Source organism: Microchirus variegatus (genome assembly GCF_963457635.1).
Source record: "Microchirus variegatus genome assembly, chromosome: 21".
Classification (NCBI taxonomy): Eukaryota; Metazoa; Chordata; class Actinopteri; order Pleuronectiformes; family Soleidae; genus Microchirus; species Microchirus variegatus.
Window position 1 is genome coordinate 5,963,540 of NC_139822.1, and position 23,783 is coordinate 5,987,322.

The following is a 23,783-nucleotide window of genomic DNA, read 5'->3' on the forward strand; positions in this document are numbered from 1 at the left end:
TTTAATTTGCTTTATTAAAATGACCCTTGAGGACATTTTGTGCTTAGAAATAAGCCACCAGTCTGACCTGCAGATGTCCTGTCCTCGCAGTAGCCTAGTAATACATCTGGCTGATTGTTTCCTGGACAGCCAATCAATGGGCTGAGCGTCCCCACTTAAAGTGTCCAACCAAAAATACTGCAAACCAACGTTTTGCATGAACATTAACATCAGTTAGTCATTGTAGTTTTTTTTTGTTTGATTGTTTTTTTTTTTTTAATTATAATTTATTAGTACTTTTGTAATTTTTTTTACGTGCTGCATTTCGGGATGATCAGCAACTCCTCAACGTCGCTGAGTTGCTATCTTCTGAAATCTGAAATGTGTACCATATAAAAACAATAAGGGTGTTGACCGGAGTCAAACAATTTGGAAAAAATATATAATTACTAAACTGCAGCGACCAAAGAACCTAAAACGTTCTTCTTTTCAGTAACAGTTCAGTTAGAAGCATTTATCAAAAATATTTATTTAAAGCTGCAGTGAGCGTTACCTTTACCAAAAGTCATTGAAAAAGATATTACCAAGAGAAATTGGTTCTAAAGTATCGCGACCAAATTCCGAGAGCGCAACATTGGGAAAAAAAAGCATTTTAACCGCAACAAAAAAAGTTATCGTGTGCTCCTTTTGGTGGAGACGAGTCCTTGACTTGTCCTGTCCAGGTGTGATCAGCTCCGACTGGTTACTAGGTTGCAGCAATGTTTTATTGGTGACTGTTTCAGAAACCCAATCAAATAGAAGTCGGGGAGGACGGCTTTAGACAGTGGGATGGTAAGAATGGATTTCGCGTATGAAAACCATGCAGTAATGTACATTTCCTTTTCTGCACATTTCTTTAGTTTGGTAACCATTCAATGGTAAACTTTGTGATAATAATCTAGTCTGTGAATGCTAGACATTCACTATAGTTGTGGTGAGGACTGTTGCTTGCATGTGTGGTGAAGCCTGCTCTTCTTTGTTCTCTACTTGTTCTACATCAGTGATCAGCGCCCTGGACATGGAGGCTATGATCAATACTGTGAAAGGCTGGCAGGAGAACCCGGTCAAGTTTGCCCGCTCACACGGTGTCAGCCTGTCACCTGAAGCTGAGGAATCAGGCTCAGAGGAGAAGGGGATCCATATTCTGATCATTGAGGGCTTCCTGATCTATAACTACAAGTGTGTCATTTCACCTTATTGACCTAGAGGCCTTTTGACCTCTGACGCATTTCACTAATCTGAGCTTCCCTCTGCAGGCCTCTTATCGAAGTCTATGACAAGTGTTTCTACATTTCCATTCCTTATGAGGAGTGCAAAAAGAGGAGAAGGTAACAAATCTTGTGGAGTAGCTTTTTTTTTCAGGTTTTGTGTTATAGTAAAGGCTATAATATGGCTTAATTTATGTCTCCACAGTACAAGGACATACACACTCCCTGACCCCCCCGGCCTGTTCGATGGCCATGTCTGGCCCATGTACTTGAAACACAGGAAAGAGATGGAGAACAACTGTGACAGAATAGGTTTGTGTAACCAGCAACATAAAGTCAAAGTATGACCCAAAATCATCAAAACTTTGAATTTAACTTTTTTTTCTCTGGACAGATTATGTTAATGGGATGAAATCTAAGGAAATTATCTACAACAAAGTGTACGAAAGCATTCAGAACTCCCTGCTGAACAGTTTGTAGGTGAGTGGAATCCTGACATCATGAATCATGATCATTCATGTTTTTTTCAGTGTATAACTCGTCTCCTCTCTCTGCAGCAGGATGGGGACGACAGCGGAATTGTGTACAGACTTTGTAAATATAATTATGAGTAAACGTGTTAACACCAGCTCTTTACTTCTAGCCTGATCTGTAAATAGTCAACCATGTAACTTATGAAGAACTAACGGCTAAGTGCTATGTTTTGTATGATCCTGTAACTTTTTTTCTAAAAGATGAGCCACCTCTGGACTGAGCAGAGAGTAACATCAAGATATGACATTATTTTGTTGTGCGCTATGTCAAAGTAAAAATCCCTCTCACTGGGAGGAGCCATATGTGTTTTGCAACTTAAAGAAATCACTGACTCTGATACTTGTGGTTGCTGTTTTCTTTTCCTACTCACTTGACACTCATCTTGGTCACAATCACTCATTAATGTGGACTGAAAACAACCTGCAGCTCCACAATCAGCCAATCAATATGTTTAAATGAAAACTTCCTGAACAATAGTGATCGGATGGATTATTCTCTTAGAAGCAGGAGATGAAGTTCACAGGAAAGAAAACAATCAATAAAAATAGAGGATGGATATGCGGATGAATCACACTGTAAAACCACACAGAAAAAGCCACACAAAAAAATATCAGCCGTAAATCTTGTGTTATATAATAATCTGACCACTGCTGGAAAAAAGAAATAGACCAATTCAGATTTCCTCAGGAGAAATATCATCAGTATTTCAGTATTCATTTTCCTAATTTACTTATTATTTTGACTTAATTCCCTGTCCAAATGGACACCAAGACACATGTAAGCACTACTCAACTGTCCCACAAGTGTCCACATTTAGTGCCCACATTGCATCCTAATTTTATAATCCAGTTCCATGCTTTATACCTATGTTTTATTCCATTTCTTTAAATCCATTGTGTATATGATATTATGTCTAATAAGAAGAAATACCAAATATACTATGATAAATGAAAGAAAGAAGGAGCACAGCAAAAAGCACTTAATCAGAAATCACTACACGTTATTTCTTTTTTTGACCTTACTCAGAGTGGGGAAATGGACCACAGCTGTCTGTGTCCTGCTCAAGTACATCAACATTAGTTTCTCCTACTGCTTTTTAATTGTGTGTTTAGAGTATTTGGGACTTCTGCATAAAGTACTGCTGTTTGAGCTTCACAAGTAATATGTATAATTAATCCAAAAGGGGTATGAATCTGTCATGTAGAACAAGATGCAGTGGAGGAGAAGCACAAATATAGAATGGAAATACTTAAATAAAGTACAAATTGCACTGCAGTAAAATTCATATTTTGTGTTCTTATGCATAGTATGCTTAGTTTATCCTGTTGTATATTCTCTTCAAGAGATCACTGCATAAATGAGAAGCAAACATAGATCCATACAGTTTCACTTTTATTACCCATTAATGTTTCACTTGGCAAGTGACAAAAGTCCAACTCTTTGGGGGAAAAACAACTGTTCTATAGGGGTAGGCAATATTAGCTTAAAGTTATATCGCGATATTCCATCCTGATGTTGCAATCACGTCATTGTTATGTAATTTCAAAATAAAGGTGCTTGTTTTGATGTGTAATGAAATAGAATTAACAAAATAAAAAATAAAAAATTGAAGTGGGCTCCATGTGGCCTGTGGGCTGCGAGTTTGACTCCTGTTTTAAATTGAATATGCAGTAGAGTGAATTCTGAACCATAAAAAAGAGATAAGGATGTACAGTGTGAACTCTTATTGATGATGATGATTATTAATATTGTTATTTATAATAATAACAAAAACAACAATAATAATAATAATAGTAATCGCCATATATTTTTCACACACTATGACTATGAGATGGGAAGGGCCAGCTCTGTGCGGGGACGTGACAGAGACTGTGTGGGTCTTGTGTTGCATAAGTGGGAGTTTTCACATGCCAGAGGTCAGCGTACAGCAGAGACTGGCTGCTCCCTCAATTTATATTTAGACCAAGTGCCTGGTGGGTCAAGAGAATATATTTTTAATAGGTGTACACACCCACTTGACACTCTGGGCCTCGTGGGGCCAGACCCCTCACGCCACTGCAAGGTGGGGAAGAACCTTCTGGTGTGGCATGTGCTCCTACGTCACCCACCGCCATGGCAACCTCCAAAAGTAAAGGTATGGCATCCATATTTGGGCAGAGAGGCAGTGACCCGGGAGATGAGTGGCTATCACATGTCACGCAGAGGCTCCTGTATGAGTGACTGAGGACCGCTGAGGCATGTGAACAGTTGCGGTTGTGCCAGAGAAATATTTATGGCTGACACGTTCGGACAAACTCGAGCAAGTGACTCGAAGCTCCCTATCATATATCATTTTTATAATCGGTATGTGAAATGCATTAACGTGGTTGTGCACAGCTATTAAACGCTGCATACAGTACATTCACACATTCTATTTATGATTCATTCAGTTATATTTATTGTCACATAACTCTAACTAATCACGTGTTTCTTATCATGTTTATATGTCATATTAAATGTATACCTGTTATCTGTTATTTTAATTATTTTCACACATTTTGTGTTACGTATACTTATTAAGGAGAATGATTATGATTATTTGAATCAACCACTGACCTATAAAAGCAGACACATCGTTTAAACTAAGCTGACTATTTCAGTATAGTATTATTACATTAGTAATTATGGTCAGATATAAAACAGCTAATAATAGTCCAGCTTGGGCAAAAGTGCAACCAGAGTGACATTAAATCACTCATTAAGGCATTTATTCGACCTAAATGACATCTAAGTTAAGAAAACCCCTCTAACCTAACTTATGAACATATAATTCAGTTTTGTGATGTGCATGATCAAGAGCAAATGTTTAAAAACGATATAAAGTTTTCTGCTCTTAAAATACACTTTGTGTGCCAACATTATTATGCAGAATGACTCTTATCAGAGTAACTCATAGTATAATTAATACAATATAATATAATGTGTGTATCACTTGATTGTTTTTTAATGGTTGAGCTAATTTTAACTTTGTTACTGCTGGGTAGTTAAACGTTGAGTAATATATCATTTGTATTATTTAATATCATGAACTTCAAAGTACTTCATACTTGTGGGAAATTCAATGTAATTAGTTACTCCACCATGGCACTTCACTTCACTATCACAACACCTAAAAAAAACATCTTCATAATGTTGACAACTTTAAAGTTTGTTAGATACAGTTAGAGGGGATCACACATGTTAAGTGCATTCAACAGCACAGGTTGTCACATGAACAGATCAATGAAAATGAAGACAGACAACAGCGACGTGTTGCCTATAAGATGAAATGTGAGGAGAGCTGACGAATGGGTCTCTGGCAGAGGTTAACCAAAGACACAAGTGTCACAAGAAACCGCATGATCTCTGCTTTCCAACAACCTATATTTCATCATTTATCAGACATTTTTATTTTAATTCAGGCTGTGCTGCAACAAATCAGCTCAGCTTTATTTAAGAATTCTTACTTTACACATAAGTGAAGCGTCAAATGGTCAATAATGTTCATTTTTCACACATTATTTTTTTCAGCATCTCACCTGTATTGTCTCCCCATGATCTGTGGTAAAGCATCTGGATCTATCATTTTATTCTTCAGACTGGCAGTGTGAGGCCTCGGGGGAGGGGGGAATACAACAGGTGTATTCCATGTAGGGGAAGCTTTTCTTGTGGTAAAACCATTTTAAGACCATCATCTTCGTTAAATCTCACAAGAAGCAATGCCTGGATACCTAGATTGGTGGGATAAGATATATTCAAAGCGTAGAAGAATTAGTCTTTTCTCACAGGGAAAGATCTGCTGCTGCTGATGCTCCTGCTGCTGTCGGTGTACCACACAACAACAACAACCACAAACTGTTCATTTTATTTCCAAGCACCAACAATTTACAGTAAAGATTAGTTTTTTTTTGTGGCAACATTTGTTGTGATTTGTTTACTTTCAGGTCAGAAACACAAGAAAGACTCAATTCAACATTAATACTTACTCGCTAAATTTTGTGGGTTACATGTCCTGCTCGGGAGGTCTTGTGCCAAACCAGTGCAGAGGATCTGTGGTTCTTATAAATCTGGTCCTCGCATAAAGGAAAAGGGGCGGTGCTGGACTTTGGACCATGCACGGAAATGTTCTTTCGCTAAGAATAGAATAACACTCACGCGCACCATCACGATGCCCCATTTGGAAGAGGAAACACACTCCATGACACTTCATCTGAGCCCTCTGTAGATCAGGGTCTGCATCTCATTCTGTTTGTGATCCATTACAGAATAACAGATCCCTTACCTGACTCATAGTTTACACCCTTAATCTTTAGTAAACATTTAGACCTGCACTGTGGTGTAAAATGGGCAGCATTTTCCTCCAATGTTTCACCACTTATCCAAGAGGTTTCTGTGGTTCTGACAAACTGTGGAACAAATCCTTCACCCTCTGCACTAGTTTCAGGTTGTTAGTCACTTGTCACCTCAGTCAAGGTGTGAATAATGATGGTGGTTCAGGTCACCCTGACACAGACAGTCTGCTATTGTGTGAGTGATGTATATATATATATATATATATATACATCCATACATATTAAAATGGTGTACAGTGATTGCTTTTTAGTCAACTGCTGAATTGTACTTTGTCTGTGTTGGTATTACAAAGTTAAGGATTAAGTAAGTCAAACTTATTGGAGGAAAGGAAAGGAAAGGAGGAGTGGGGAGAGAAAAACACCCCACCCCATGTTCTTCTTTCCTCTTTCTCTGATAGATAATAATCTTATATTCTTGTCTTCTATCAATTTATATTTTTGTAATATAATTGTTATTATGAATAATAATACTAATAATAACATAATTAAACTCATTATTGTATATACACAGTGTATTTAGCTTGTTCCTGTATTGTATAATATTGTATTGTATTGTATACAAGCTAAAGATTGAAAAATATTGAGAGTCCATGTGACTTAGCAATATGTGAGTGAAGCAATATGAGTGCTGTTGCATGAGCACAAATGACAGGAAATGAGAAGAGATTTGACTCAACACTGCTTTTGTGCATCAAAAAAATATCAGACATTGTTTGGAGATGAAATGACAATGTTCAAAACAGATGAAGTGACATGAAACTGAAACACAAACCTGATTTAACAGACCTGTCTGCAGGCTTGTAACATGCAGATGCAGCCTGCCATCCTGTGGTGGACGTTTACTACTGCACGAGAACATGATGGAGCCGTGTAGAGATGATTGTTGGAGATGTGCTTTAAAAATCACATCAGGTCCTTTATCTGTTCTTTATTTGATCTTGATAAACTGAAGATTTGTTTATTTTTGAAGTAGTATCAAATCCACATTGTTTATTAATAGTTTATGGTTCTGATTTTAATTTTATTGAACAAAGTATGTTATGTACTTTCTGCACAAGCAGTATGTTTTATTAAGTATTTTTTATTGTGTACTATTGGAGTAATCGAGGGTCAGTCCCTCAAACTGAACAAGATTCTTGTTCTTTATATTTATATATATATATATATATTTATATTCTTGTATTTAGACTTTTTGTCTAAATTTAATGTGAGGTGAAATCCACAGTTTGAGTTTATTAATTTTATTGTATTTAATCACATGGACAAATCTAAGTAAATGCAGGATTTGCTGAACCATCAGAACATTATGTGATAAAATCAAAGGCTCATGTATTTGTGGTCACATAAACTGCAGATTTCATAAAACACCTGAACACAGATCCACAACATATTTATGGGTAGTACAACAATAAACACTCCTAATGTCACGCACTGGCAATTCAGCATAATTTAATCTATACAGTAGGTTGAATTTTCAGCACTTCACCAGTGTTTGTGTTTCATTTCTACTAAAACTTTCTTTTCTCATCAGATTGTGCCAAATGTTTCCTCACAATTAAGAGATTTAGTGCAACCAGCAGGGGGCGTCACAGCCACTTCCACTGTGAAGACTCACCTCGATGTAATAGTGGTGCAGGTGGAGAAGCAGAATAAAAGGAGTGTCACACAGTTGTTGTTTTTTTTGTTACATTATTCAAAAACAGCTCTTTAATGAAAATTCGACTGATACTTGACACTTTAACCTGCAATGTTTTAATATTTTTCAGTCATAATTCACATTTTTAAGTATTGGGTGTTGTTCCTTCTTTAAAAGGACTAGGATTTATGAAAAATAAGTCATTTTTAATTATTGGTATTTATAGCTAACTGCATTTTCTTCTCAGTATCGTTTTGCATGAAAACTTCTATAAGAAAAGAGTCATTAATTGAGAGTGATTAATTAATCTAAACTAGGGCTGTCAAAATATTATCATTTTTAATCAGATTAATCACAGGGTAGATGTGGATTAATCACGATTAATTACCATTCCTAAAAATATGGCAGAAAAATTCTAATTTTCTCTTTATATTGTTGTAGGAACGGAGAGATAAATAAAGTATGTGAAAATATAAATGTAAAGAACAATAAAATACTGTAAATAACTTTAAAAAAAAACCTATACAAACTTAGTAGAAAATAAACATTACATTGTAAAGAACCCACATTATAAGACAATATAATATATATATAATATATAGAAAAAGTTAAATACTGTAAATAACTTTAAAAAATAAACTTTTAAAAAACTATACATTGCACTCTTAATAACTCACATTATAAACAAAATATAAAGTATAGAAGTTAAATAGTTTTCTTGTGGTACTAAACCCACAGCTTGAAATTCCTCATCAGCACTTTGAAGCACTGCTTCTACTAGTTAGCGTTAGCGTCAGCTAGCATGATGCTAATGTTAGCTGCTGTCTGTGTCCCCGTTAGTTAGACAGTGACTGTTAATGTTATGATTATATCATTATCTGCGCCAGCAGCGCCACTTACAACTGAGTGTCTTCCTTTCTTTTTTCTTCGTCCTCTTTTTTTTCTTCCTCTTCTAACTTCCTGATTGATAACTCCTCTTCATTTTCCTTCAGCTTTGTTTACAACTTGCAGAACGATAACTTCACACAGGTTAACGTGAGGTGACGTGGGGCCCCTTTAGGGAGGTTTCCTACCGAGATGTCATTGTTGTTAAAGGGGGACGGGGATGCGGCTGCTCACTGATGAATTTAGGCAACAGCCCTCAGGCTCCGAGTGTCGGGTGCCCCCTCATCGGCTCGGGGGCCCCAACCAGTTGCCTGCCTTGCCTGTTCATAAACTGCACGTCTACCCGTAGCGAAATGAAAGTGAGAAAGTGCGTTAATGCATTAAAAAAGCCTAATCTAAACCCTATATTTTTACATGTTGAACTTTAATCTTTTTACTTCTTTATAATCATTTTACCGTTGTTTAACTGATATTTGCTTTTTTTTTTGCTAATATCCTTGCTCTCAACAACCGTAATAGCAAAATGTTCAGCTTCTATTATCTCATCACTGACATACACATACTTCCTCACCATACCAGCTGCTTTCAGCCAAAGTGCCTCTCAGGAGTCGCACGCTCGCTTGTGCAGGACCATAAACATTGATATTCATCTTCAAGGAGTTATGAGAACAACTGTTCAATAAAATTCAACAAATTGCAAAACATTTCAGATTATTGACAATACAAACGGTGACATTTTCATACAAAATAAAGAGAATGTAAAAATCTTTAAAAAGCTGTGGGGGGGCTCAGGTGCCACTAGGGGGAGCTGAAGCTCATCTTCAGCACCGTCTACACTCATTTAGTTTTATAAACGTTTTTTAAAAGTAAAATGAAGAAATGATTAAAGTTTGTTTATTCACTTTGTTTTGCCAGTGAAAGTCTGGCGTGAAAGCAAAGGAAAACACTTTGTTCAACAGAGACTTGCGGACTGGTCCTTTAAATCAACCAGATTGCACGATGGCATTTGGGTGACATCAACTGACACCCGTGCGTTAAGTTTACTCAGCAAACATCCTTATGTTAGGGCAAAACCACGGAGAGGGGTGGGTTAATGTTTCTTGGTAAAGAAAGTTTAACTTTGCATAAGAGACAATTGAATAAGTGAGTTAAACGGGAAGGATCCAGACCCCCTCATCTCCTCACTGTGTCAGACAGTCCTCCTAAGAACTGATAAATTGTTCTGCGTGAGAGAAGGAACGACGAGCGCCCTCATCTACTTTCCACAGAAGAGCATCTGTGCGCACAATACATGTTCAAAGCTGAATTTTCATTGACTTTGGAAGGATGTTTTACTTCAGTTTTACTGCCATGGCAAGATGGTCAATTTTATTTTTATACTTTTTCCAAGGACTATTTCCCCTCATCTTTGGGCAGCAGCAGCCCATAGCTGGTCCCTGGCGACACCGCATTCAGTGGGAGAACAACGGACAGGTTTACAGTTTAATGAGCACTGGATCAGAGTATCAAACTCCGGTTCGGTCCAGAAGCCATTCACGGTTTTACGTGAGCAGTAGGAGCGGTGGCACCGGGAGCCAAACGCCGGGAGCGCACAGCGCACAACGCGCGCTTTTTAGGGCCAGCCAGGCAGAGTCCAGACAGCTCAGGACTGACCACAATGTACAACCAGGATTTTCTGCTCTTGGACAGGATGCTGGACAGTTGATGTCTGTTAATACTCACGCGTCAGGGAGCAGGCAGCAGCCCGAGCGCGCTCATGGAACAGGAGCCGCAGGTCACTCCATCCCAGCATACACCACAGCTTTGGAGAGAGATTCTGGAGGCTCTTCACTCCTCTCTTCGCTGACAGAGGATGTGTCAAACGAGGCAAACACGAATGCAGAGGACATGCTTAACGACGACCCTCGAAACCCCTTTAAAAACCACAGGAATTCTGTTTTCTATAACATGTATCCCACGAGAGGAAGATCAGGGGCTCGGACGCACCGACCACCTGGCACAGGATATGGCACACGGTACTTCCAAAATGGTAAGTGGCACAAAATTAGTTTAAAATGTTAATTCACTTCGGGTTCAATTTAAAGGTGGACAGATAAATTTTATAGTGTTTTTTTTTTTGTTTTATTTTTGCTTTTTGCATTTTTTTTGTAAATAATTAAATAATTACAGTCGTTGGCCAATAAACACTGTAAAAAGAAAATGGTTGATTAAAAAAAAAAAAAAAAAAAACTTCATTTGGTAACACCTATGTGAATGTAATTCATTCAAACTAAATGTACCAAGTTATACAACGACAGCTTGCTTACATTAGTTTGAATTAACTTTATTTTTTTAATTTTAGGTGTTTTGTTTTGTTTTTGAATGAGGTTAATTTATTGATTTAATTTTAATTGCATCTTTGATGATTGTCTATTTTACCCCCATTGGGGGAAAAAATATTGATTTAAAAATAAAAACTATATACAAAATTAAAATAAACATGAGGGTGTTTCTCCATTTTCCATTTTGTTTTTCTAAAACAAAATATAAGGACAAATTAAATGTCTATAAAAATCAATGTCAAATCAAGTTTTGGGACAGTTTTGTGAAGTTTCTGTGAATAAAATGGAAACCTATAAATGAGTATAATAATAATAATCTGTGTTTATTATTTAAATAAAAATAGTTAAATGGGCTCATGGTTGGTGTAGTGGTTGGTGCTCTTGCCTTTGCAGTAAGAAGACCCGGGTTCCTGGGTTCAAGCCACAGTTGTAACAACTTCGAGTCCCAGATGGAGGAGTTTGCATGTCTGCATATCTGGGTCCGAAAAAAACATGCAATGAATGAATGGTTGTTTGTCTCTACATATGTGTATATGAATGATCGTGGTGGTCGGAGGGGCTGTTTGGCACACATTGGCAGCCAAGCATCCGTCAGTCTGCTCCAGAGCAGCTGTGGCTACAGATGTAGCTTACCACCACCAGTGAGAATGTGTTAATGGAATAATGGGTCATTTGTACGCATTATGGGTGTCTAGAAAAGCGCTTAAAAACGTAATTAATAATAATAAAAATAGCTATTTTGTGTGCATCAGTGGGTATAAAACCTGCTGCTCAATATGATCATGTATTGCATTAAAAATGCATTTCATATCAGTTAATGAACATGATCATGTCTCAAAAAACAAGATGAATTATAGGAAATGGATGGTCCCAGTATAACACAAATTGAGAAAAATGTATTGAAAATGTTGAGTCCAACAACAGCTGCTATTAAGCCTGATTCCCTGGAATTTTCTCGGCATGAAGAATCTGGCAACAGCAATAAGAGCTCAGCATCTCAAAGAAACCATCAAACACATATTGTATTATACTCTTGATTCTCTGCAGGACTGCCAGACCTTGTGCCCGACCCATATGCCATCCAAGCAGGTGCTTACGTCCAGCGCATGCAGATGTATGCACTCCGCTGTGCAGCTGAGGAAAACTGTCTGGCCAGGTAAACTGTGGTGCCAAAAGTGATTCACCTCTTCTGTACGAACATAGCAGCACGTAGACAGTGCAGCAGACGTACACACCCTCAGATATCTGTTTGCTTTGTTTTTGCCACTTGATATAAATTAATTATAATTTGAGGACAAGTTTTGATTGTTTTTGGAGGTATTTAAAGCATCTCATTATACCTTATACCATTATACCTTTGGATGGGTTGGGATAACTACTCTGATGATGGAGTTACAGAAAGTGATCTCATTACAGAGCAGTGATTCTCCCACATGTTGTTCTGCCAAGACATAAATGTTCTGGCTTGGTTTTACCGAAAGCATTAAGTACATTGGAACAAAGTCTTTGCGCTCCGTTACTTTTAAGAAAACCAGCCCTGGGAGCTCAGCCAGTTGCACTTTTAAATGCAGCTCATACCATTTCCCCCTGTGATTCATCCAAGGTCAGCTTATGGACCTGCTGTACGAGACATCGACTTCAGGGTCCTCCTGCGGTTCCCTCAGAAAGTGAAGAATCAAGGCACCACTGACTTCCTCCCTGTCAAACCCAGATATCAGTGGGACTGGCACAGCTGTCACCAGTGAGTTTAGACTGACTCTGACAAAATAAAAACATTGCATCATTGAGTTTTTATTGAACCTGCTCCACGCACACAGGCACTTCCACAGTATGGATGCCTTCAGTAACTACGACCTGCTGGACGCCCTGACTGGAATTAAAGTAGCTGAGGGACATAAGGCCAGTTTCTGCCTTGAGGACACAGGCTGTGATCCTGGATTCAGGCGCCGCTACGCCTGCACAGCCCATACACAGGTAACATAGCTACGAGTGAGTGAGATCATCTGTTTCACATATGTCCAAAATGTAAAAGGTCACAATGACCCAAGAAGATGTACTGTTGTTCATACGTTTTTATTTAAACCTATAGTATGTTACTTTTAAATATTAACACATATTACATTGAAACCATTGTCAAATTAATCAAAAATACGTTTTTAAAGTGGTTTAAACAACCATGTTGTCCCCATCCTCTCCTGGCATTGGTGTATGCACACATATTTTCCCTCAGTCAGGTCTGATATTATTGCTCTGTTTCAAATAACGGACACATACAGATAATGACATTGTTTCTGTTAATAGAAACCAAACAGAAACAGAATAGCAACAACAAAAAGCATCAAAAGTTTCACACTGTAGCTTTAACTATTCTATTTTCATGATATCCTGTAGAACAGAAAAGCTTCTCATTCACATTGAATGGGGCAGCATCACGTGTTGTCAAATTGCATTGTGGGGCAGCGGAAATATACCAACACAGGTGCTAGCCATGAAGTAAAAAAAAAACAAAAAAACAATTTCACTAAAACTGAGTAGAGTAGAGAAGTGCATAAGCAAAGTGCTAGTAGTTAACCATGTCAAACACTGTTCTGCTAACTACTTAACTACTGATAGCAACCACCATCACCAAACACAAGACCTGCCCTTCATCAAGAGTTGACACCAACCATCATAACTCATCATAACTTTTTCATATATTCTCATGGCCATAAATTCCAATTGATCATGTTACATCTGTAAACTTCCTTTAGAAAGTATTTATTTAAAAATAGTAATTAATAAATAAATATTTGATCTTGTTCACATTAAGGCAGTGAAGGCAGACACTTCAAAAATACAAGGCACTTACTTGCACAGTATTTCACAATTTGTCCTTATCCACATCTAAAAGTGAGTCATACCAGTGGGAGAAAAACATCCAAAGACACTGGGATGTTTATGACATCTGTTGTCTGGTCTCTGCGATTCTAGCTTTGGCTTCTCTGTGCTAGTGTGTTGTAAGAGCTTTACCTCATGACCCGTTTGTGTAACTTTGACTCAAATCTGCCTGATTTACAGCACTTGTAGGAAAATAATAGTCAAAGTTCTCTAAGTTGTGGAACCACGCTCAGAGGAATGCTTGGTTGGGTTGTGTTTTCAGGGACTGAGCCCAGGATGCCATGACACATATGCTGCCAGCATTGACTGTCAGTGGATCGACATCACTGACGTACCTCCAGGAAACTACATCCTGAAGGTATCATATGTGTTAACTTTATACAGCTGTGTTATTTAGTTTTACTTATCTGCTGACATAGCACTCTTATTTTTTTTATGACTGTACTCTTCTTTCCAGGTTACTGTCAATCCCGATTTCCATGTCATGGAGTCGGACTTCACCAACAATGTAGTGAGATGTGACATCACTTACACAGGAGTTTATGTTCAGACACGCAACTGTCGAATAACAAGGTAAGAGAGTTACACTGCATTTCCCTCCTTAACACATTCAAACAATTACTGTTCAATGACAACTATGAAGACCTAAATATTTTGCAAAAGTCATCATGTAATTATGCAAACAAACATGAGTAGTATATGTACTACTCAAGTGTGTATACTCATGTTTAACTAAATCTACAAACAGATGGGTTTGTTTGTTTGAATCAATCAATCAATCAATCTTTATTTGTATAGCCCACAGTTTACAAAACATAGTTTGACTTCACAGGGTTGGTAACATCCTCTGTCCTTAGACCTTCAACCAGGGTAAGGAAACACTACCAGGGAAAAAACCCTTATAACAGGGAAAAGGGTAGAAACCTTAGGGAGAACCACAGGTGAGGGATCCACTCCCTGGACGGACAGACGTGCAGTAGATGTTACCCAAAACATACAATACATAATGACAAGAATAAAAAGTGAATGTAACTCTATGATCCTATCTATTAATGTTTTATATTAACTGTTTTGATATTAAACAATTTGTTGTTTGATTCAATTTAAAGAGTGAAACGTTATACTTCCAAAATTGAATGAGAGTGTCAGTCGATTTTGCCATATCAACTTTATTATTATTTAATTAAAGTCTCGTTAAAAGAGTAATTTTCAGTTTTCATAGCCTTGGAATAATTCTACATTCCATTTACATGGGAACTGGGAGTCACCCCCAAGTTCACTGTGTTCCAGCTGAGAAGTCAGAAACACAAACGTATCTCAAGCTAGTAATGTTAGAAATACTATTCGCATTTTGCACTCACAAATTACGTGACATGTCTAAGGCAAAAAAATTAAACTGCATGATGTGTACGACTGATTTAAAGTGAAATACAACAAAAGCACTATTAATGGCAAAAGTAGCAGTTTTTGTATGGTGGCAGCCATCTTAAAATCCTAAACTCAGGGTATGTGAAGTTGCTCCGAATTTTTCCGAATTAAAAATGCCCCTTGTCCATCAGGAAGTCCGAGTTCTGACTGCAAATGGAATGCAGCACAAGCCTTTTACATGTACTTTTTGTGAGGGACTTGTTTTATGGAGGCTGCCATCCTGCGCCACCATGTTTGAAGGCCACTGTAGTTTCCTGACTTTGGAAAGAGAGGAGTGAGCAGAGGAGTCCTCCATTTATTAGTCTCTCCCCATTAGATGTTACCAGTTCTTAAAGCGGACCTACACTGGAAGTTCCAATTAACGCTGTTTTCTAGTGTGTATCTGCGTCATTACCTTGTTTACGAAGCCATGAAGTTTCGAAAACAAGCAGTTCAGCCACTGCTGAGAACGCTGTGTTTTATTCTAATCTCGGGCTCAGCGAGATCTCTGAAAAAACCCTTCTGGTCACGTAAACACCAGTTCTCCTGAACAGCAGATCCTCCTGCTCCGGGCACTAGTCCGGGCACATCCGGTTGCGTACATTGTACCGCAGAAGAAGAATTACGTCCGTTGTGGAGGTGTTTCACGAGCGACAGTGTCTTCTGACTCTGGGTCAGACTCCGGGTCAAAGGTCGTCAAAGGGACTGCGGCGGGGAGTCGTGACGAAGCTATTTTTAAACACTGTTAAAACAATGTTTTGATAATGAGTAGCAGTGCATCCACCGTTCCAGAGGGGGGAGCTGCGCTTCTGAGAGCGGGTGTGCTGATTATGTCACTTCCGGGTATTGGCCAATCACAAGACAGTTGGGAAGGCTCTACGCTGGCTGGCCAATCACAACACAGTCTGTCTTCTCAGTTTGAGATTTCAGTCTGAAATAGCGCGACTGACAAGATCGTCAGAAAAGAGAGATTTCTATCAGCTCGTTTACAGCAACTAGGAGGTTTTTGACCATAAAAACAAGTTACTGTATGTAAGTAGACCTCCATAACTAGCATATATGTGCAACAGGACCACTCTATGTGTAAAGTGCGCTAAATAGTTGAACGATGCACAGTGAAACCATCAGCTGCAAGATGATGTTGTAGGTCTTTGGAGCTGGTCTGTGGGTTGACTGTGACTGTTCTCACCATCCTTTGCCTCTGCTTATCTGAGATAGCACAACATTTGAACATGAACACCTCCACCAAAGTCTCACCCTCCAGGGCGGAACGGCAGCGGCTATGTGCATGCGCGATTCATTAGCAGCCTGGACACAGAGTGCGAAGGTTTGCCAATCTTCTCTGACTTTAGGCTGGGACTGCGGAGGTTTCCATGCTTTGGGAGGTGATCCCAGCAACACGCTGCTTAAAAATTTACAACACGCAAAACACACTAATAGCCTCCGTTATCTCTTGATGTCTGCAGGATGTGGTGGGATATGGGACGGCATTGTAACTTTAAGTGATTGAATAAGTTTGTCTTGTTGCCTTGAGGAGCAGACACGACAGTGCGAGAAACTGTGCAAACAATTTCCTTTTGCTCGACGTCCGTCACATTGAAGCCGAAATGTTTCCAGGTAACTGATATTGTCCTAGGTTTCTTCTCAACCGAAGGCTGCCTTTCTGCCATGTTTTCAATCGCTCGCTCCTCATATTATTGATATACACACGTCACACGCTTGCTGCAACTGCACGTAACACTGGCGCATTCAAGGTGTTTTTCTAGCATAGGTATTTCAAATAGAATAGATTTGAAACCAAAAAAGAGATTTGAGAGCAAAAAAACAGTAAGTTGCAATCAAAAAAAATCAATTTGAGATCGAAACAGAACAGATTGCAATTGAAAAAAAATATGAGAGAACATATTTCTTCAAATTCAATCAGAACTAATGTTTCTAAGTAAAAACATATGACCATTTTAGTCCTCTTTGCTTTCAAGTTAAAAACCTTTGCTTGCAAATCAGTCCCCTTTGCTTGCGAGTTACAAAGTTTTGTTTGCAAATTCAACAGCACTTGATGGGCGAGGCCTACGCTGGTGGATGGGAGAAGAGTTTCTATTGGTTGGTTTGTCCTGACTCTGGCGCAGCTACCTGCATCACACCCACTTCTCCCCCGTGCTGTGCTGCTACAACGTATGGCTGTGATTAAAACATTTAGTGTTGCATGGTACTCTCTGTGCCAAAGCGTCACGGTTCCTACAAAACAGTGAATTACTAAACTACCGCTGAGCGCGATGCCAGTTTCCACTGTGTCGCGGACTGCCGCCGGGAGCTGGAGCCAGGAGGAGTAGCGGAGTAGGAGGAGCGGCTCCCGGTGGCAGGTCCAACTCCCTGGTCCTGGCTGGAGCTCCCGGCGGTAGTCCGCTGCACAGTGAACATTGTTTTTAATCGATTATAATGTTCTAGTGGTTAGGGCTTCGAGCTAGCAACAGCAAGGCAGCCGGTTCGATCCCCGACCAGTCCGCGGCTGAAGTGCCCCTGAGCAAGGCACCTAACCCCCTCACTGCTCCCCGAGCGCCACTGAATGCAGGCAGCTCACTGCTCCGGGTTAGTTTGTACTTCACCTCGCTGTGTGTGTGTTCACTAATTCACGGTTGCAGTAATTGGAATTTCCCCACTGCGGGACTAATAAGGGAATCTTAATCTTAATTTCGCACAGTGCTTTTATCATAATAATATGAGAATTAAATAATGATGAGTTTCAAAACCTGGTGGGTTTATCTTACGTTTTAGAGTGCCATTTGCTTATTAGGAGCAATTTAAGATTACAAAAGAAAAGTGTAAAAATGCAAGAAAGGTATGTATGGCTTAAACTAGAACTGTGCCTGTGGTCTTCCAATTCCTCACAATGTTCCTCACAGTTGAAACTGAGAGCTTAAATCTCTGAGATAGCTTTCTGTATCCCTCCCCTAAACCATGATGTTGAACAATCATTGTTTTCCAGGTCATTTGAGAGTTGTTTTGAGGCTCCCATGTTGCCACTCTTTAGAGAAGATGCAAAGAGGAGAAACAGTTACAATTGGCCTCCTTAAATACTATTTCTCATGATGGGAATCACCTGTGTATGGAGGTCAAGGGTCACTGAGGTTATCAAACCAATTTTGAGTTCCAATAATTAGTGCTAAAGGTATTGAAATCAATAAAATGACAAGGGTGCCTAAATATTGCACACTTTCTGTAAATCATATACATTTTATTTCACTCAAATATCACTGTTTGTCTCCTATATGATATATTTAACTGAAATTTCATATCCAAACAACCAATGATTTATAAAGGAAAATCATGAACATTTACAGGGGTGCCCAAACGTTTGCATACCACTGTATCTCAGGCCTTATGTGTGTGCATTTCTGTCTCTTTCTGTTTCCAGGGGTTGAAAACTTCATTTCCACTCCTGTCTTTGGGAGAACATCTCAGCCCTGAACATTCAAGCAGCATCGACTCTCAGAATAACAAACTGGTGTAACTGGTGAATTGTTAATGTTGCTGCCTTAGAGTCATGTGATGCATTTGTTATTATTAAGCCAAAAAAGTTTACACCATTTTTAGAAATCACTTGAGATCACACAATATAAACATTTTTTTTTTACCTGTGTGGCACAATTCTTTTTTTCCTTAACAAATTCAAGTACTGTGTTTGTTTAGGTTGATTTGTTGAATGCATGTTTTATTGTTTTTAAAAATGTGTACATTTGTTGATTTTTCTGCTTGGCGTTATTGTTACTTGCACATCATTATTTTTTACAGTTTTATTTATAGAGTGAAATACATTACAATACATTACAAACTCTTTTTGGCAACGGAAAATCGCAGAAATTTGATTGAACACTTTGTGACTTTACTACCCTCTTATGTTTTCTTTTTTTTTTTCTATTTTGTTTCTGACTAAAAGATGTCAGTCATTTCTTATTTATCAATAAGAAAAAAAGAGTAATATTTTACTATCCAATAACCATGGACAACTGAAATAATGTGTCATATGTTTTATGTTTGTGTCAATGTGTGCATGTGTGATCAGAGTGGATGGAAAATGCTGTCATTTGTGATGTAAAACTGTTGACCTTGCTTGAACATTATTGAGAATGTTTATCTCATATGTTAAATTGATTTAATGCAATAAAGATGAGTGAGTTGAGCTACAATAACATTTGTCTTGTAAAGATGAGAAGCATAAATCTGTTTAAAAAAATGCTAGAATTTCAAACATTACTCAATCCTAAAAACCATTAATGAAAAGATAATGAAAGGATTAGATGAAAAATTTAATTAAAATATACTTTTCATAAACCATGCTGGACATGCTGGTGTTTTGTCCTTGTCCTTTTAAATGGAGGAGCCTTGCTTTGAGTGAGGCCTGCAGAGTGTAGCCTCAGAGACAAACAGGGCTGCAGACAGACACTGGCGGCATGTTTGCTGACAGGATTCTGTGAAGACACAACTGGCAGGATCTTATACAACCCTGCCATATCCACTAAAACACAGCCAACCTACGATGAATGGGGGCTTTTTCTTACTCTTTCCTCCTCGGTACTGCATATAATTGAGCATGTATCTCTGTGCTGCTCGCCCAGAATGCACCACATCATCTTCATTCAAATTTGTAAATGATTGTTTAAGACAACAGTCAATTTTTCAAAACAGTCTGTTGGAGATTTGAAAAAGCCACTAGAGAATAAGTCATTCAAATATATTTTTACCTGAGACAAATGTGTTTGTGCAGCAAGCACTAGACTGTTTCAAACTGCAAAGGAATGGCACACAAAAGCTGATCAGATTGTGCTCACTCTGGAGTGGGATGTGCCCCACCTGATGCAAAGTGCAAGAATAGTGTGCTGGAAAACACGTAGCCTACAGACAATGTATGCGTGATTTAATGCACAGATGTCAGGGATTTAGGATGAAAGAGCTCAGTCACAGCTTAAGTGAAGCAAGGATATTTAGCGTAATCAAAATGGTTTACGTTGGAAGTTGCCATGGTGCTTCCCTGCCAGAGTAGATTGTCAATGTTATTCAAAGTGTCTGGAAATTCCCCCCCACACACACACACTCCTATTTAGTGGACTCCATTCCTGTCCGTCCAGGAATTTTCAGGACAGTATTTGCACACAGTGACTATTCCAGCACAGCTTCTCTGTGGGGAGAGATGGCCTTAATGGCTCTAGATGGAAAGATAATGAGACATCACAGCTAAAGCATTTCATGATGAGTGCAGGATTAGTGTACTGATCAAATTTCACAGTAATCCAGCCAACAATTGTTAGGAGCTTTTACAAGAAGACAGCCACTGATGTCATTATGATTCAGTCCCTCTGGATTATGAACATCTGCACAAAATCTTATAGAAATCCATCCAATAATTACCAAAATATTTTAGCCTGGACCAAAGTTTTGGAACAATTACGTAGTGACTGGATCTCCAGAGTTAAAATGCTAGAGTGCTTAAAACATTGTTAGATGTTCGGATGCAAATGATGTTTGATTTTTTCTGACCAAGGTCCCTTTTTATTAAAGCCAACATCAAACAAAAAAAAAAAAGATGACAAGAATATCTTCACCCTTAAGCAATGCCAGAGGAGGAACCCGAACATCTTACTTAAAAGTGAAGTAAGTAGTTTATAGTGCCATCTAGAGGAGAGGCTGAAATTTACAACAAAGAACTGCTCCTCTGCTCACCCCCTCCCTTCCCTGAGCGCTACGGTATCCTCAGCCGGTCAAATGTCGTCCTCGTCATCTTTCTCCGTGTCAGCAGATGAGGTTCTAGTATTTATTCAGATGTATAAGTGTGTCTTTTGTATATCGTATCTGCTCCTTCAGTGGAGGCGGGACTTCCGCTACAAGTAAAGCGACGCTTGATTTGTTCTCTCGCGTTTGTCCTTACAGGCTCCGGTAGAAACATGGCGTCTCGCTGCTAACAGTGGCTATGCAACCGCGGCCCGCGAACATGTTATTTTACATGACTTTTTGAAACACTACGAAAATGAAACAAAGCATAATACAGTGACTAGACAATGCAGGAGCACATAATATGTATAAAAAAGTGGATTTTGGGTTATATAAACCCATAAATACTACACAGTGTCCCTTTAAGGCATTTTTTCTTTATTATTGAGCTCATTTGGACACATTGAGGATATCATGGGTTTATTTAGCACTTATTCATAATATTTATTACATTATAATATACATGTATTAATTATCATATAAAAAATAGTTAAGCCTCCATTTCTTTATTAATGCATTGAATGGAAAGTTTGAACATATTGTATGCTTTTTCATGAAATTTAATAAACATAGTGTATGCTTTTTCATGACATTTGGACCCTTTGAAGATATGGCAGGTGTGGTTAGCATTTTAATATTCATATTATTTAACAAGGTATAATAGGTTAACTAGTTTTATTAAAAACTAGAGAGAAATTTATATTGTTTTGTTTTTTCAAATGATTGCAATGCGCTTCCGTACAATATAACAGCAGTATAAACTGGATTTAATCACACAAGAAGTATGCTGTCAATACCACAGGTGTTCAATGCTAGTCCAGTGGAATATTTGCTTCCTGATCTGTTTACAGTTCTGGATTTAAAACCACAGCTCTTTGAACAACCAGGTTCTTTGTTTCTTGGGCCACGGCTTGATCCTGAACAACGTCTAGGTACTAACAGTTCCAGCATGACTCAGCTCGCATAGTACCTGGTACCTTTTTGTTACCTGCTCTATATATTACTATAATAATGGAACACAAGAGATGAGCCAGGTGTTTTTACCTGTGGCTGCTGACTCTTGATAGAAGCCGCTTTTCTGGTACTGGATGATTTTCTGGTTTTCCTTATTCCACAGGAGGAAAAAAGTTTAAAAGAAATATCCTGTGTCATTTGCAGCTGATGATCAAAATATTCCTGTCCCGTTGAAGTCTTTTAAAGCCTTTTTAACCACATGTTTATTCAACCCCTGACTGCGCACATGATACCTGTTTTTCTAGAAGCCATGTTATCCATCAAACTTGTTGTACCTGCTGCGTAAAACTACACTACTACTGACTGGAAATACCACTCACAAAAACAATAGTGATATATAGTCGATTTACATGTTTCTGGCGAAAACAAGGTCTTTAGAGAACTGTTTTTGGAACTTAAGTAACAACATCCACCACGTTTGTGTCACCAAGACCAGGTAAAAGTCAAAGGCATGTAGAACTAAACTGTTCTGACAAGCTGATCAGGTGTCTCGTGTTGGGCTGACTCAGTTCTTCCACACTCAGCTGGTCTTCTCCTTTTTTGGACCAGCATGTCATTTTTAACATGCCATGCTGTAGAGAAGACACTGTCTGTTTGCTCAGCTGTGGAGTTTCACACCAACATCTGGATGGAGTCTCTCGTTAGCCTTACACAAGCATGGGTAAAGATGGAAAAATGAGGTTGGCACCTCTCATTTGGTGTCAACAAACACAAGCCAGCGTGCAGGTAGGTAAGGTGAGGAGGGGATGGGTTTTTGCCATTTGCCTGCAGCCAACACTGGACATTTTCCCGGATGCATCTGTACATCTCCGGACAGTGTTTGGAGAGGTTACTGAGGGCAGGGGTTTGGTATTTTCAGGTCATATTTCAACAAAGTGGGGCCATGTGAGAGCTGGCAGGGACGTAACAAAGAAACACGCTCAGCCTGAAGGCAGTGTCTTCACAGGAGGGTTTAGCCACAGAGCAGAGAAATTCCTCAGCAGCTCTGTCATCCCACTGAGATTAAGAACAGTGCTGAGGTCAGAAACGGAGCGGCGAGGGCATGGAGGGCAGACACACTGGGCTACTTCCTCTCCTGGGGTCACTCTCAAAACTAGCCGACAGTGATGTATATGCAGAGAGTGAAATCTGTGTGAAGACAAAACTCAGAGGAGATATCTTCAAGTGGGATTGATGATGGAATCTGTTTTTCTTTCAAGCTGGATTGTATTGTGACTTGGGTGGTATATGGAGAGGGATATGGCTCAAAAGATTTGCTCTTCTCTGATTTCTCTGTGGTGGATACTAAATGTAATACTGTATTGTCCCATCTTTCACTTTTAACACTTTTGTATTAAGTTGTTTTTCATTTGTGTTGTTCACTTTAAAATGCCTCGCCTGCAGACATAACCCACATGTTTTGTTGTGAGCTGAGAGACACCAGGGTTTTGAACAAAGTCCTTGGGCAATTCTTTTAATAAGTGATATTCTCCATGGCAAGGTTGGCAGTGAGCCGTCTATCAGTCGCAATATTTGGCATTCAAGATGTCACTAACAGTAAGTTGACTGACATTATCATGCCTGGCTCATCCATACTGAAAATACATAAATAACATTGTGCTCCTGCATCGAGGAGTAAAAAAAAAAAAAAAAAAAGCTCAGAGACACATTATATATACATTATATAGCGTTTAAGGGTTTATTGGCAGAAGATCAATAAGAATTTTTGTACAAGTATAAAATTGCTTGCTTTAATAGTCCTAAAATTTGC

General features: G+C 38.7%; 2 protein-coding genes and 1 long non-coding RNA gene across 5 annotated transcripts in view; 2 read left to right on the forward strand and 1 right to left on the reverse strand.

The window, feature by feature from the left end:
* The window catches only part of LOC310942114 (nicotinamide riboside kinase 2-like), a 2,551-nt gene extending 454 nt beyond the window's left edge, over positions 1-2,097 (forward strand). Inside the window, exons 3-8 of one of the 2 annotated variants that reach the window (XM_083907420.1) lie at positions 762-810; positions 1,020-1,197; positions 1,275-1,346; positions 1,432-1,538; positions 1,621-1,706; positions 1,784-2,097. In XM_083907420.1, the coding sequence (XP_083763546.1) occupies positions 762-810; positions 1,020-1,197; positions 1,275-1,346; positions 1,432-1,538; positions 1,621-1,706 (492 nt within the window). In that variant the 3' untranslated portion in view covers positions 1,784-2,097. The remainder of the gene's footprint in view (positions 1-761; positions 811-1,019; positions 1,198-1,274; positions 1,347-1,431; positions 1,539-1,620; positions 1,707-1,783) is intronic. The other variant, XM_083907421.1, reaches the window with a different exon arrangement.
* LOC310942557 overlaps positions 1-5,828 on the reverse strand; it is a 16,020-nt gene extending 10,192 nt beyond the window's left edge. The window contains exons 1-2 of the long non-coding RNA XR_014593105.1: positions 5,765-5,828; positions 5,318-5,509 (exon numbers count right to left, since the gene is read on the reverse strand). This is a non-coding gene — a long non-coding RNA (uncharacterized lncRNA). The remainder of the gene's footprint in view (positions 1-5,317; positions 5,510-5,764) is intronic.
* LOC310942555 (protein-lysine 6-oxidase-like) lies at positions 3,855-19,429 on the forward strand. Of its 2 annotated transcripts, none has more exons than XM_083907964.1 (7): positions 3,855-3,894; positions 12,020-12,128; positions 12,576-12,713; positions 12,790-12,946; positions 14,112-14,207; positions 14,307-14,422; positions 18,669-19,429. In XM_083907964.1, the coding sequence occupies exons 1-7, from the start codon at positions 3,873-3,875 to the stop codon at positions 18,673-18,675; spliced, it is 645 nt and encodes a 214-aa protein (XP_083764090.1). In that variant the 5' UTR covers positions 3,855-3,872; the 3' UTR covers positions 18,676-19,429. The 2 variants fall into 2 exon arrangements, with proteins under 2 accessions (XP_083764090.1, XP_083764089.1); XM_083907963.1 differs by lacking the exon at positions 3,855-3,894 and adding an exon at positions 9,810-10,680.
* The last annotated feature ends 4,354 nt before the right edge of the window (positions 19,430-23,783 follow it).